Source organism: Charadrius vociferus, unplaced genomic scaffold (genome assembly GCF_000708025.1).
Source record: "Charadrius vociferus isolate BGI_N301 unplaced genomic scaffold, ASM70802v2 scaffold600, whole genome shotgun sequence".
NCBI lineage: Eukaryota > Metazoa > Chordata > Aves > Charadriiformes > Charadriidae > Charadrius > Charadrius vociferus.
In genome coordinates, this window is record NW_009646404.1 from 1982052 (window position 1) to 1996558 (window position 14507).

The window sequence follows — 14507 nt, forward strand, 5'->3', positions numbered from 1 at the left end:
TGTGTTATGTGGCTTGAGACCTGGTCTTGGAGCAGGGGCTGTGGGCTGAGCAGTCATTTGTATGTGATGCTGTTTCCTCATATTGTTGTAAACATCCTGCTGTCCTCTGCTCTGAAAACTTTCCTGTAGGTTCTCTTCACCAAGCTGCATCAGAACAGCTTTCCCCTGAAGTGAGTGCTGTACATCATTCTCTTCTGTGCCACGTGGGAGGCTGTCGTGTTTGGTTTTTTTTGTCTGGTTTGCCTTCCTGGAGTCCCTTAACTAGGTATTCCATGCTTATTTAACCATGGGTGGGCCAAATCAATGAGTTTCACAAACCTTGCTCATACAAACCCACAGTGACATTCAGACTCTATTTGTCTAATTTACTGTACAGTTGTTTAAGCCACAGCAATATCACTTCTCCTAGTTGCAAGCCATTTCTAGTTGCAGGAAACCAATGAAGAAAAAATGGGTTAGCACTTAACCCAAGTGCCTTCCTGTTGCATGGATAGACTGAGGCTGCACTCACTTTGCTGCTTTCTCGGTGTGCATGCTGCTGGCAAGGAGCGGGGATTTCACTGACCAGGTTTATGGCCAGTTGGCAGGAGTGTTGGTCGCCCCCCCCTTAGCCCATGGAGTAGATACATACAGGACAGCTGAGATGATTTGCCTAAATTAGGCGTTTTACTTTTAGACATGTAAATGAAAGCAAGATTAATTCCACCTCAACCTTCAGCATATGGCTGAGCTGAGCTTTTAATTGGTTGTTTGGTTTTTTTGTTAAGTTAGTTTGGTTTGGTTTTTTTTCAGGACATCCAGTCAGAAGCAACATGAGGAACAAACTGTGGCTCCAGAGTATTTCCTTCTTCCTTTTATTCCAGTACAGTAAGTTTCCAGATATCTCTTCCGGGCTCTACACCCACAGGGTTTATCTTGGTGGCTGTTGGCACAGGCTCTGCTGAGATGTGCAAGGTTGCCATGGGACAGCAAGCACAAGATAGGGTACCAGAGGAGAGGGTTCCATGGGATAACGAATTATGAAAGAGGCTCCACAGGCAGCGGAGGACAGACAGAAGAAGGTGCAGAGCTCAGCCAGGCTGGATACTGCCCCAGGGAGCTGCACCAGTGGGGAGAGTGCAGAGGTAGTGTCTGCCTTGCATTGATATGTCTCCTGTTGACGTTAGACTAGGATTCCACCCCTTCACCCCCCCAAAACCCCAAACTTTGCCATAGGAATAGTCCTGGTGGCCAAGACCAGGATATACCCAGGGCTTATGGCCGCTGTTGGCCAGCCAGCCAGGGACAGCGGAGTCAGTCTCTCCTGGTCTGAGCCCCTTTGCTGAGGACTGTGCTGTGCAGACAGTCACTCCCCCCTTCTCGCTGGTTCCTACCCACCGCGCGAGCTTTAGCTGACTCAGAGCTGACTTTCTGAACAGGTCAGCTGGACACAAAAAGGCAGCGACACCAGTGTCTGCAGGGAACAGGTGCAAGTTTAGCATTTCACACGCTGCTTCTAGGCAGAGCGTTGGACCTGCTCCAAACCAAAATTAGCAGAAAAGATGAATTCAGAGTTATATCTTCCTGCTGTACAGGACTATTGTGATGCCCGGTCTGAATTTTGTGTAACACAAGCCAGGGAATTACCCTGTACTAGTTTCAGTTTGGACCAAAGTAGATCTTATTGTTAAAAGTATTTGATTTCTGTTTCTGAAGCTGCCAAGGACAGACAATTAATCCCAGATCTAACTGGATTTAGGACACTTAATTATTCCCTTCCCAGTAAAAAGCTGTCTTCTACTTAATTTTGTTAACAGACTCTTGCCCAGAGATATACTCACAGCTTACCAGCTACCAAGGAATAGTAGTCCATTTGCCTGATTAACATAATAGCATAGAATAATGCTAATTAGCAATGGTTATTAACTTATTAATACTTGCTGCCCTCTCTGAAGGACAGCAAGGGTTTTAAAATGCCATTTTTTTAGGAGAATAAGTATGTTGTTCAGGACACTGGAACAAACAGTGCTTGTACCAGGGCCCTCAGAAGAGCCTACTGAGGGTTCAAAACAAAAAGATAAAACTTAATGAAAATTTTAGAGCAAAATTCTGAAATCAGTGTGAAATGAAAAAGTCAAAATGAAACAAAGTGATCACCACACAATTTGAATCACTTACCGTTTAGTAAGCATATGTACACCCTTGGGGCCAGGCTGTTGCAAGCATCCCCAAATTTCTTCTGTCACCATCCTGACTCTTGGTGGGGTGGGGTGGGGGGTCTTGTACACAAATCTGAGTGCCGCCCACAGCTCATTCAGGGAGAGCAGTGTGTGCTCTGATGCAACAGGACTAGGAAAAAGCTTTTGTGGTGAGTGAGGTCAGTGAGAAATAGTTGGACTTAGTTTTCCTTTGAATTTACTTTGGTCTAGAATTAGGCTGCACCCCCCACTGGACGTACCTGCTGGGCATTGTGACTGTAAATGCAGAGACAACTTGTTTGTGAGGACTATTTGACCCAGAGGGTGGAACAGATGTTTCTGGTCCATCAATGCACACATTTCCTATATTCCATGTTGATTGTTCTCTGCACAAAGCATTCTCTTTCACTGTAAAATCAGGTATTGTAGTTGTGGGTATCATGTAGGGCTGCTTTCACCTTATGCAGACAACTCTTCTGAAGACATAGGGAAGGTAGGAAGCAGGAGGTGCAGCTTCTCTAGCCAGGCAAGCAGCAGAACGACACAGGGAGGTGAACATGGTTAGCATCAGAGGATTTGGGTGCCTGATGGCTGTGAAGTAATGTGTTCCCATCAGGTTGGGGGCAGTCCTGATGGTAGGGGAGGACTCATGCTTGATTTAAGCATGGATGTAACAACCTTGAGGTCTTCCCCTAGATGATGACAATTTTATTCCTATCAACAAGGGGTGATACTGTACGTGTAAGGGATGACTAGTCACTGTGGCTGGCACGGTCTGTACCAGCACGGCACACTGCGTCTCCTACAGGCCTTTCCTCGCTGTTATTTCTAGTGTGGTAGCAGTGGCTCTTGTCAGCCCAAGATGCTGTTAGGACAGGACTCACCAATGCAGACATTTCTCTCTGTACTGCCCTCTTCCCTGCCTCGGAACCCAGGGAGATAACTTGTGTGTGTTATGCATAGAACAACAATGCTTTTGTAAAGCACTTATCAGACACTGATATGTGAGCAGAGCTCCTGCAGAACAATTAGAAGAGCATAAATGCTGCTTTGTGGCCAGTTTCAAATTAGCTCATTTTCTTAACGACCAGTGTAAATTCTACAATTGCCTCTTAAGTTCACTTCAGAAGTCTATTTCAGTTTAAGTGATTAATAAATTGTGCCTATCACTTTAGTAAGAGAATGATTTGTCAAAATCATAGTAACTACAAATTTGCAAATTTTCTTTTCTTGAAATTCCATGGAAAGCACATTCCAAGCCTCTGGAGCTGGACGTGAAAAAGTATTGATGCTGCAGTTATCAAGCTGTAGAAAATAGTAAGCAGAGAGAATGGTAAAGAATTACTAAAGTACCACTTTTTTAAAATGTGCAAAGTGCCCTGTGGATTTCATAAAATGAAAACTAGACTAGCAAAGAACAGTACTCAATTTAGGAAGTGGCATCATTAAAATGTTTGAATATGCTACTGTTTCTGATTGGGTCATCATGCCTCTCGTGCTAGATAAGCTAGGACTCTTGCAGAAACAATATGTGACCGTGTAAGAGGAGATAGGGATAAGTTTGAAAATTCAGTCACAGTTTGGGCGTTCCCTGGTATTTTGGCATGCCATTTGCTGCCACAGAATTTCCAATAGATTTTTTTTTTTTTCCCTGATGCTTATCTTACCATCAATGACTTCCCTCCCTATGGAGATGGAACACATCTTATGCTTCAAGACCGGAGACTTTCGGGGTGGCTGGCACAGAGCAGTCTGTTCCCTTCAGCGGGAGCCCTGAGGACTATATATGTTGATATAAAATCCTGCTTGCTTCATCATGGGAGTTGATATTGTGTTTTCTCTTTTCAAACCTACAGCTACATGTTGTGAAAACCTCACGTGTTTTGTGGACTATGTACAGACCCTGTCCTGTATCCTGAGAAATGACTTGGGTGCCAGTTCATACAACCTCACTGCAACATGGTACGTCTCAGTAGGACGGGCACAGTCCAGTCAGCAGGAACTTCTAACGTGGCCACAGCACGGTGGTGTCCTTCTGTCCTCTTTGCTAGGTAGAATTCTTGTTCTTGCCGCCATGCTGATTTTTACTTGGTACTTCACACTCCGGTTATCAACTGGTTTCTCCCCTAGTAAAGGACCCCTAGTTCCTGTGCCCACTGACTGCTACGCTGACTCTGGCTTCCTCGGCATTGTTTTCTCTCCTGCCCTGGGAACACCTTGCCCCTTTGCTGCTGTTAACAGTGGATCTGTGTGTGCTGGCAGGGCTCACGCAGCTTGTCCGAGCCCCCTACGGCTGCTGTTTTGCCCCAGCAAGGAAGCGGGTGCAGCCCTGGGCTGTGCAGCCCTGGTGAACACCTTTCATTTCCACAAACACTTCAGCATCGCTTTCCTGCTTCTCTCAAAGATGCTGAACTGAGCAAATAGAAGGGGAAAAAAAAATACCTGCCGAAGTTCAAAGATAAATTTTTATTTGAACATGTTGCCTCTTTAATTTTCTTATTAACTTCTATGCCTGGTGGTTCAGCACCAGATTAGTCCAACTACAGCATGTGGTAGATGTGGACTTGTTTGTTTGTTTTGGTGGTTTTAGGGCTCCTGAGGAAGAACCAGAAAATACTGTGGCTGCCTGCAGTCTCCTGCAATTGTCCAGGAACACCAGTCACACACAGTACGTGTGCACTGTGGACATGACTGTACTTCTGGCAGATTTCAAAGTCCAGGTGGATGTTACAGAGATAGCTGATAGGCAGCACGTTATTTCCAAAGACTTTTATATGGCAGATAACAGTAAGTACAAAAATGGTGGATTTGATGAATACTGTCTGACCTTACGTCTATCTCCTGGGATAGTCTGGGCAAGGAGTGAACATGGCAGCCAGTGGTGGGGGGCTATGTTTGGTGGGGACTCATCTACATAGAGCACTGTGGTCTTATTTTTGCTGTTGTAAACTACAGAAACATTTATGCCTGAGGCTGAGCTTAGAGCTAGCTTGGCCTCAGCCTTTTCATGGGGAAATTCCTTTTCCCCATGAAGCAGTAGATAATAAATTTCCACCTTAGACCAGTCTCATACCTGGTCTATGCAAGTGTTCGTTCCTGGCTAGAATCTAAAGGGCAGGAGGAATTGCTTTAATTGCAAATGCTACAAATGTCCTCACAGGAGTCCCAGGAGGCTTTTGCAGTGGACACCTGAACCAACATGACATTATTGTGGGTGGCACAAGGTGTCTCAGACACAATGGAGGTGGCTCTTCCCCTTCCTGGGGCAATTCCTAACCATTTCTTCTGCATGACAGGAAGACTGAGTGCAATCATGTAGTTGACTTGGTGGAACCCTGGTGTGTTCTGATTTGTGCAGCAAACTATGAAGAAAAGGGTCGTTAGCCAGGTAGACAGGTACTACACGGGCATATGAAAAAGGACTTTTCTACCCAGATTCTTCTGAAATTAAACTTTACATGAGAAGTGTCATCTTTTGGACAAATGCCATAACATTTCAGGAAAGCCCCTTGCCCCCACTGACAGACTATATATTGGGTAGCAGTGCTTTGCACATCTCCTAGACGTCACCATACAGAGGTGGTGTAGTTCTGTGACAGATCCTGCAGACTAGTACTGGAGTTTGTGAATTACTGCTTTTCGATATAGGAAAGCACCCTACAGGGGATACAAAAGCTTGAGTTTTAGGCACTTATGACACCAGCATTTGCACCAGGTTTATGCAGTGTCCACTAGCCTCAGCTTTCCCTGATGTCTCTGTTACATTGAGGGGTATTTCCCTCACTGTGCAAGGGACCATGACTACACAGAGCCTTCCTAAGTCATGAGAAGAACAAGGTGCTCTACTCTTTACATCTCCCAGGATGTATTAGCCCCTTGTGCTGTCTTCTCCTTCTCCTCAGGTGATGAAGAGGTTCAGAGATAGGCAGAAGGCATATTAAGAGAAATGTGAGCCTGACTTCACTATGCTGCTGATCTGTGCATGGCTCAGGACTGCTCAGCCTGAGAGGCAGGAATGTTGTGGATGTTGTCCTATGTAGGAAGGCTCACCCCTGCCAGGGCAATTTAGCTCCCTACTTGCTCTGTATTGCTGATACCATGCTGGGCCACCTCTTGTCTGCAGTAATGTTATGAAGGGTAACACCATCCTGTCTTTCAGTCAAACCACAGCCTCCGTTCAATCTGACTGCTGTGTTCTCAGAGGGTTACAATATTTCTTGGGAAACCATCTACCAGAACCCCGCTTTCTACTTTTTGAATGAGGAGCTGGAATATCAGCTGCGTTATAAGAGAAGGACCGACACCTGGGAGGTAAGTGAGATGTCAGTTTACCATCAAGTATGATGCAAAGAGGAGGCCAGCACAACCAGGACAGGAGCACCGGTGTGAAAGAAGGGTTTTCATGGTTTAGAAAAGGTGTGTCTTTGCTTGCCTGGCTTGTAAACAGGCAAAACTGAAAAAAGAATTGAGAAGCAGAAGCTGTTTGAGAAGTACTAGATCCTGTGGGGAAGGCTAATGGTTTGTTTGCTTCTCATGCTGCCCTGCATGGAAGGATCCCCAGGGTCCCATGCAGCTACAGACCAGGCAGAGCATGGCCTTGCAGAAAGAACACGAAAGCAGCAGAGATTACTTTGCAGGGCTCCTCTCAGTGTGCAGGAGTGGGGGTAAGGTGGGAGCAGTCACTCCAGCCCTGAGCGTTTGGCGTTTAATTGTTCGCAGACACAGAAGACTAAAGCTGTCCATGAAGATAAACGGACACTTGTGATCTTGCCATGGGAACTTCAGGAGAACACTGATTATGAATTCCAAGTGAGAGCCAGGCCCCGAGAACACACTGGCTACCGTGGATTTTGGAGTGAATGGAGTCCTCCGCTGACACTGAAAACCAGCCCTGCCGGTACACACTACCAGCTCTCCTTGCCCTTCCAGTTGGTCCAATGTCAGAGAATGCTTCCAGAACTCTAATTAAATCTAATTAATTAGAACAAATTCTAAATAGTCTAGCAAAGACAGGCATGTTTGGCTTGCTTACTGAGTGCATGAACCCCAGGTCTGGGCTGATATGTGCTGTGTGTATTGACCTTCTCACTGCGCTGCAAAGCCCACCTTACAGCACCACCCATGGGAAGAGGGTTTGGTGGGGTTGGCCGTAGGTTTGGGTGCCACGGCAGGAGTGTAGCCTCTAGCTTCCTTTCCAGTATCAAGCATCCAGGGTCCTGCTTGTAGCTTTCAGAAATGGGGGAAGATCTAGCAGAGGTGCCTCAACTACTGAGGCTTGGTATTGACTTTAGCTGAAGGGAGAGGGGATCCTGCTCTCAGGGCTGAGTTCCGTGTATGGACTCTGATGTTTGGCCACACTGGGCATGGGTGTTTTGTTTGGTAGCTACCACTCCCACTCCACCCGGAGTGCAAAGTACCTTACGCACAGAAGTACACTGGTGCTTCTCATGGTGGAACAGAGGCTATGAAAATAGAGAGTCTTTGTTCAAATAGAGCAGGGCAGGATGACTGTGGTCAATGTCAGCAGCGTGTGCTGAGCTTCCCTACTCTCACTGATCTGCAGCTCCAACTGAAGTGTTACACGGTGCTGTGGCAGTAGCGTCAGGCTCCATTTGCTAAGGGTTATCTGAGTTCTGGGTCTCAAAGGTGCTCCTTTCCACCACAGGCAGAGAGCAGTCCACATGCACTCATCAACTCCACACCTTTTCCTCACGTGTCTCTGGCCAGCTGCACTCTCTTTTCACTTCATGGATCAATCATCTGTGGAGGTGTCCCTAAGCCAGGAGGAGTCAGAAACACCAGGGATCTTTGTAGCAGGGACCTGTCCTGCCCCAAACATGTTGGCTGTCACCCTGTGGTGCAGCCAGGCTGTAGGGCAGCTGAGGCACTGCTCCTTTCATTGATGCAGTCTTCTCTGAGCATTCACACTCAGACCTTGTGTCTGGAATGCTGGGCCCCACGTGACAGCCTCAGTGTCCCTAAGAGAAAGTCTGGGGTAGAAATTGAGGGTGTCTCCTCATGATCTCCTGCTTATTGACCAGGGTAGAAATGCAAGGTGAGCCTGAATGACCCTGTCTCTTTCTCCAGCAGTGACACCAACAGCAGGCATGGGATGGCTGCTGCCGTTTGGTGTTGTCGTGGCAATCGCTGCCTCAGTCACAACCTTTCTGGCCAAACAGCGGAGGTAAGAATGCTTCAGGAAGCTGGAGTAAATACTCTGTGAAATTTCTCTGAACATAAGGAAAAAATTCTTTGCTTTGAGGGTGACAGAGCACCGGCACAGGCTGCCCAGAGAGGCTGGGGAGTCTCTGTCTCTGGAGATATTCAAAACCCACCTGGATGCATTCCTGTCCAACCTGCTCCAGGTGAACCTGCTTTGGCAGCGGGGTTGGACTAGATGATCCCCAGAGGTCACTTCCAGTCCCTGTGATTCTGTGATTCCTATTCTGTCTTGTTAAAGATGGGGTGTTCACACGCAGCCTTCTTTGCATCTTGTATATCCATGCACAGACACAGCTGTGGGCCTGTGAGGGCCAGAAAAGTATGGTCCCCAGCTGGTGTACTGCCAAGAGCACCTTGCTCTCCTCTGGGGCTCTGCTGCCATTCAGCTGGTTGGGACAAGGCAATGGCACATGGGGACTGAGCAGGGGCCACCCAGCCTCCTGGGCTGTTCTCCTGGTCCTGTCTGTGCTCGGCAGTTGCCCGATGAGAGCCCCTTTTCCAAAGCTGACACGGGCCCCCCCCCAACGCTGGCTGGGGGTGTCTCCCCCTTTCGGAGGGTCACGTGCCCTTGCAGAGGGACGGGGTGCATGCTGCTACAGAGGAGGGCGCTGGGCGGGTGCAGCAACAGGGCTGGCACAGCACATGGCCACAGAAGAAGCGCACAGGGCAGAGTTCTGGCCTGCGGGTGCAGACCACAAGCCAGCCCAGCCTGAGGGGAAATGCATTTCCAGTACTTGGTGCTTTTCCAGGAAGGAAAAAATTGGAACGTCTTTCCTTAGGATGAATATTGTGTGTGCAAGCCCTGAGGGCTGGGGCCCCACCTCCTGTGAGGCTCACAAGAAAGGCCATTAGGTGGCTCTGACAGCACAAGTCATCCTTGGATCCTCAGCCACTTGCTAACTCGTGAGGCCAGCGAGGCTGGGCAGGTGATTTCAGCTGCTTGAATTGGATCCAGAGATGCTTTGCTTTGAACCTGTAATGTGTGCTTAACCCCAAAGCCTTTCTCTTTTCCCTTCCAGCTTGTGGAAGAAGATAGCTTGCATCCCAGACCCTGCTCCCTTTTTCAAACCTCTCTACCTGGTGCATAATGGAGACTTCAAGGTATAAATGGGCTACACAAGTGGGTGGAGAACATGACGAAGTTAAACTAAAAGGCTCATCATGGTATCCTGGGCAAGGGATTCTCATTAGGGCAGTGGGAGGGGGAAATCTATTTCAAGGGAAGGCCAAACAGCTCCAGATATAAGGACCAGAGCTCTCCAGTGTCTCTTCTGTGCCATGAAGGCCTTTGTCATGTCTGTGCTGCTTATTCCCTGTTGATGCTGTCTCAGTGGGTGGTCTGAGCTCATATGTAACCTGTGAAGCCTGGGAACCTGAAGGGAGTGGACAAAGGGATTACTAGGACAGTAACTGGGATTTTTCCAAAGCTCCTGTCCCATGCTGCCATCAAGGCCATAGAGCAGACTTCATTATAGAGCCAGATCCCCATGCTATCCTCTGCAGTGACTTGAGCTCAACATTAAGCCTTGTAGATCTCTCTGAAGAGTCACTCACGCAGACAATAGCTATGCACTTCATCCTGGAAAGATGGCTAGAGCTTTGGGGGCAAATAACTGCTGTGTCATGGGACAGTGTAGCTGTCTCCCTATGAACGAAGTGTCTTTGAGTAATTTTGCCTGGCCCTCCCAAATGCTCTTCCCATTGAACACCAGTCAAACTTGTTCCTGTGACAAAATGGCTTGCAAAGACTGCAGAGTTTGCTGGAGTTCTCAGGATACAAAAGTAAAAGAACATTGAGCTTCCGTAAATAATGGTTATATTAAGCTGAAGAGCAACTCACAGCACCGTTGTCAAACTGTAGAAGTGCCGGCATGTGAGTGCAGACACCACTGCCTCTTTCTGAACAAGTTCCTGTTGTTACAGCAGCACTGATCGGAGGCACTTCAGTGTCTGCTTTTTGTTTCTGCTTTTTTCTTACACCCTCTGGGAGAGAGACACCAGCTGGGCCCTAATGATCTTCATGTACTTTCCCACTGCTGCATGGCTGATGCTTGCAATTAGGTTAAGCAAGTGGTGTTGGATGGGTGCCCTTCAAGCTGAAGCCTGAAGTGACTGTTTCACTTCCATCCTGCCTTCCTCTTTCAGCCCTATTATGGCTTCCCGTATCTGCACCAGAGGAGTACTTGCATCCTCTTGTGAGGCAGGTGGCATTTTCCTCAGGGAAGGGAACCAGGACCAGGTGGACTCAGCGTGGGAATTCCTGAGAGTCGCGGGCTAGCGCTCACAGTGGAAGTGAAAGCACCCCGCGTGCCAAGAGCCATGCTCCTCTTGGGGTGAAGCCCTGGGCTTCTCTGTTCTGTGGCAATTACATTCTTGCTAGTTTCTAGTTAGGCTGTTCAGTGCTGCTGGGAAGGGAATGAGCCTCAGTTGCTAAAGCTGAGTTACTTCTTGATGAATTTGCAGATTAAAGCAGCAGTTGCCCACACAGCCACAGCACAAGACGCACAGACAGGGGTGTCAGAGGATGTGGTGACATCACTAGTATGTGAACAGACTCGTCATTTTCGGCTGGCAAGAAACCAATTGATGTAGGGCTCATTCAACTGCATCCTGCCTGCATCAAAGCAAGCGGTTAGGTTATGTCTGTGAATAATGATCAGCAAATTACACTAGTCCTGGATTGGGTAGGAAGCAGTGAAAATGTTAGAGGAAAAGTTAAGACATAAAAAGAGAAGGGAAAGCAGAGAAACATCACTCACTCTTGTGTGTACGTGGGTCCTTAGATTCATGTTGGGTGGGAATTTGCAAAGAACTGTCAAGCGGGAATAGGAAATATTCTGCCTACTCAATTCTAAGAAAAGGATTTCCTGCTGTTTCTTCAAATAGTCTTTTGCACCTTAGGTGCCTTTCTGTCCATTACAGCTTTAATAATAAGCTCTTGGTAGCTTAAATAGGTTAAAAATAAATTAAAATAGACTTGGTGCTTTGTCCTGTAACGAAGATTTTTTCCATGCTCTGTGTCAGAGGGTAATAAGCTGTGTCACACTGTTCTCTTCGCAAATGCTTTGCTCATGTCTAGCTATGCTGAGTGCAGTTTGGGACAAGAAGCTGATACAATTAAGGCAGTCTGACAGCTGTGGCAACACCCAGCTCTCCTGTAGCACTCAGTCAGAAGCCTTCACAGTGTTTACGAAGCTCAGTGTTGTTACCTATTTTATACAAAGCAGAACGCGGTGCACTTAGAAGAGCCTTGACCCAGCTTGGCCATTGGGCAGGTGTCAGACAGGGAGCAGAACCAAGTCTTGCGTCTGCGCTGTGCCCAGCCTCTGGACTGCCGAACCCTTTACTAGGACTTACTGGCATTCATTAGTGGCACGTGCCTGAAGTGTGCTGTGATCTGAGTGTCTGATTCGGTGACTTCTTCAAAAAGAACAGAATTTTTTACTTTGTTCTTAGATCAGAGAAACCCAGAGGTGCCTTTACTCCCAGATGTGACTGAATGCAAGGGGCTCATGATCTAGAGATAACACATGGCACAGGGCAGAATGCAACAGTAATGGTGATGCAGAAGGGCAAGATTCAATGTGTGGCATCCCCTAATCATCTGAGTAAATGTTATTTGCAGCAGGTGGTGACTACAGCTCTTTGAGGTCCCCCAGCTCTTTGAGGTCCCCATCCCCTGCCTCCCTCTGCTTCTTTCTTGTTACTGTGGGAGAAAAGGCTAGTCTGGGGCATGGTTGCACGCAGAAGATTGCGAGAAGCCTTGCCCTGACCCCTTCCCAGGGAAGTGAGGTGAGGGAAGTGACAGAGCAGGGCTATGCGCGTGTTGGGTGCAGATGCAGCACACAGGAGAAGCTGACTATCCTTCCTGAGAGAAGCGGCATCCAGAACAAGATGGCAGGGGAGACTTGGTGGCTTGGGTTGGGACCTCCGGCTGATGCATGAAGGAATGCTGCAATGGGCAGTGGCATTCCATGCAGCATAAAGAAAACTGCAAAGCCACGTAAACCTCTTAGAACTAATTATTTTCAATTACTTGAGTCAGTTGTCCTGCAGCTGCGTGTGTCTGGTGATAACAGGATCTCATACCCTGCTATTTTGGATGAGTCAGTGATTTTAGAGTTTGACTTTGCCTCTAAAAGCACAAGAGTTTTGGTTAATTCTGTGGAACCGCAAACCTGATGACACTAACCCGTCTATCTCTCTCTTTCCCCACCCTCCCTGTACATCCTCTTACGTAGAAGTGGGTTGGTGCATCCCACACGAAAATGACCCTCGATTTCTTTGAATGGGGAATAGTCCTTCCAGAAGTCCTAGAAGTTTACACCATGCGTCCTTCCAATGGCACCTCACAGGAGGAGCTGCGTGAGCTGAGGAAAGATCTGCCTTGTAAGCCCTGTGTGTCTTGCCTGACTGCCCCAGGTCAGGACAGCCAGTCCCTGCTGTCTAGTGTGAACAGCAGCAGTGGGACTCGGGACCGGTCGTATGGGCATTTGTCCATTGATACTGTGACTGTGGCTGACGAATTTACACCTTGTAACTGCCAGTGCAACTGCAACCGTGTGTACGCGGGACATGAGCATACCAGCGAGGAAGACAGTAGTGCTGGAGAAACTGGTTACCCCAAGGTTAACATTGATGATGAAGACAGAAAGATAGGTAGTGACCTGCATCTGGCTGACCTGAGCACACAGGACAAAATACTTGCTTCGGGCTCCGTGTCCACAGACCATCTGAGGAGTACAAGTGTCCTAGCCCACCAGCAAGTAGAAAGGACTTTGGAAGGAGGAATGGGGAGCATCCTAGAAGCCCTTTGCTTGCAGCCTAATCAGTGGGATTTGGAAAATCCAGGTTCCCTTCCTTCTCCTGATGGTGAAAGTGTTTCCTACAGCGAAGGCTCCTGTGACTTCTTCCCTCACACTGCAAGACCTGGTGACAGTTACCCTATGATCTGCGTAGACTTGGACACTATTGACAGTGGCTTTGTGGACTCAGACTGTGGGAGTCCCGTTGACTGTGAATTTGAGCAGAATGGTCAGACCAACTGTGAGTCCCTCCCTCTTGAGCAGGAGGGGGAGGACTTTCCACGGAGCTACGTCAAGCAGTGGGTCTCCTGTCGCTCTGACAGCCCTGTCAACGGGACACAGACAAACTAAGGACTTGATGTTGCCTTGCAGAGCGTGGGGCCTTTTCCATACTGTGCCAGGAACACAGTGTTAGCAAAATTCAGAAGAGAAACAAAGTTTACTTTCTGTAAGCTCTGGTGCATATATGGACTGTTAGGTCCATAGAAATATATGCCTAATTTTATTGCCACTTATCCTGTTAATGTCTGAAACTTGATGTGATTGATTTTTTCCCTTTTTTTTTTTTTTTTTTTTTTTTTTTTTTAGAATTCTAGGTCAAACCGCCTTCTAATGGCAGAAAAAGCAACTATACCTTGAAAATTACCCTTTAGCTTATGTAGATGTGCCAATTTTTTTGACAGTAACCTTATAAAGAGTGCAAAACTTTAAATTATTTTCCCTGGTATTCTCACATGACTTGAGAGTTTGAATGTACATGGAATCTTAGAAGCATAACCTATGGCAAGCATGTTTGTTACATTAAAATTCCCCAATCCTTTCCAAGCAACACAGGTGGTGTTACTTTTCCTACTAATATCTTTGGCTCTTTAAACCCAGCTGTAATAGTTTGCTAATTATGGAGGGTCCCAGCCCTGTCTATGGGGTATGATCAAAAATAGTTCCCATATAATCATCACAAAACTGTGTGTCCAAGAGACCAAACACAGCTTTGGGTCCCAGAAAGACTTTGCCTTTCCAGGAGGAGTCTGCAAAGGAAAAGTCTTCAAAACACATACAATTCCAGATCAGCTTTTGCTACCAGGGCTTTCTACTGAATCAGCATCTCTCCCAGCATTTTCCAAGCATGTTAACTGAAACATTGAGCAGCTTTTAGAACTATGCAGAGATTTCAGAAATGTCTTACCTGGATGTGCCTGCAACTCCATCTTCTGCCTTGGACCTGGTCTGCTGTAGTTAAGAGGTCAGTAGCACAAAGTTTGAGCAATTTCTGCTAGCTAATAAAGCCAACCATGAAAATCCT

The 14507-nt window shown here is 47.3% G+C and overlaps 1 protein-coding gene across 1 annotated transcript; it reads left to right on the top strand.

Annotated features, from left to right (window-relative positions):
* The first annotated feature begins 812 nt into the window (after positions 1–812).
* Positions 813–13633, top strand: IL21R (interleukin 21 receptor). Its single transcript, XM_009894799.1, has 8 exons — positions 813–867; positions 4034–4139; positions 4768–4964; positions 6337–6488; positions 6897–7074; positions 8265–8361; positions 9419–9500; positions 12641–13633. The coding sequence occupies exons 1-8, from the start codon at positions 813–815 to the stop codon at positions 13553–13555; spliced, it is 1782 nt and encodes a 593-aa protein (XP_009893101.1). The 3' UTR covers positions 13556–13633.
* The last annotated feature ends 874 nt before the right edge of the window (positions 13634–14507 follow it).

Excerpts from the sequence above, each read along its gene's own strand:
- IL21R (XM_009894799.1), top strand. The coding sequence starts at position 813 with ATGAGGAACAAACTGTGGCTCCAGAGTATTTCCTTCTTCCTTTTATTC. Across the intron at positions 868-4,033 it reads CTTCCTTTTATTCCAGTACA|CTACATGTTGTGAAAACCTC; the intron begins GTAAGTTTCCAG and ends TCAAACCTACAG. Across the intron at positions 7,075-8,264 it reads ACTGAAAACCAGCCCTGCCG|CAGTGACACCAACAGCAGGC; the intron begins GTACACACTACC and ends CTCTTTCTCCAG.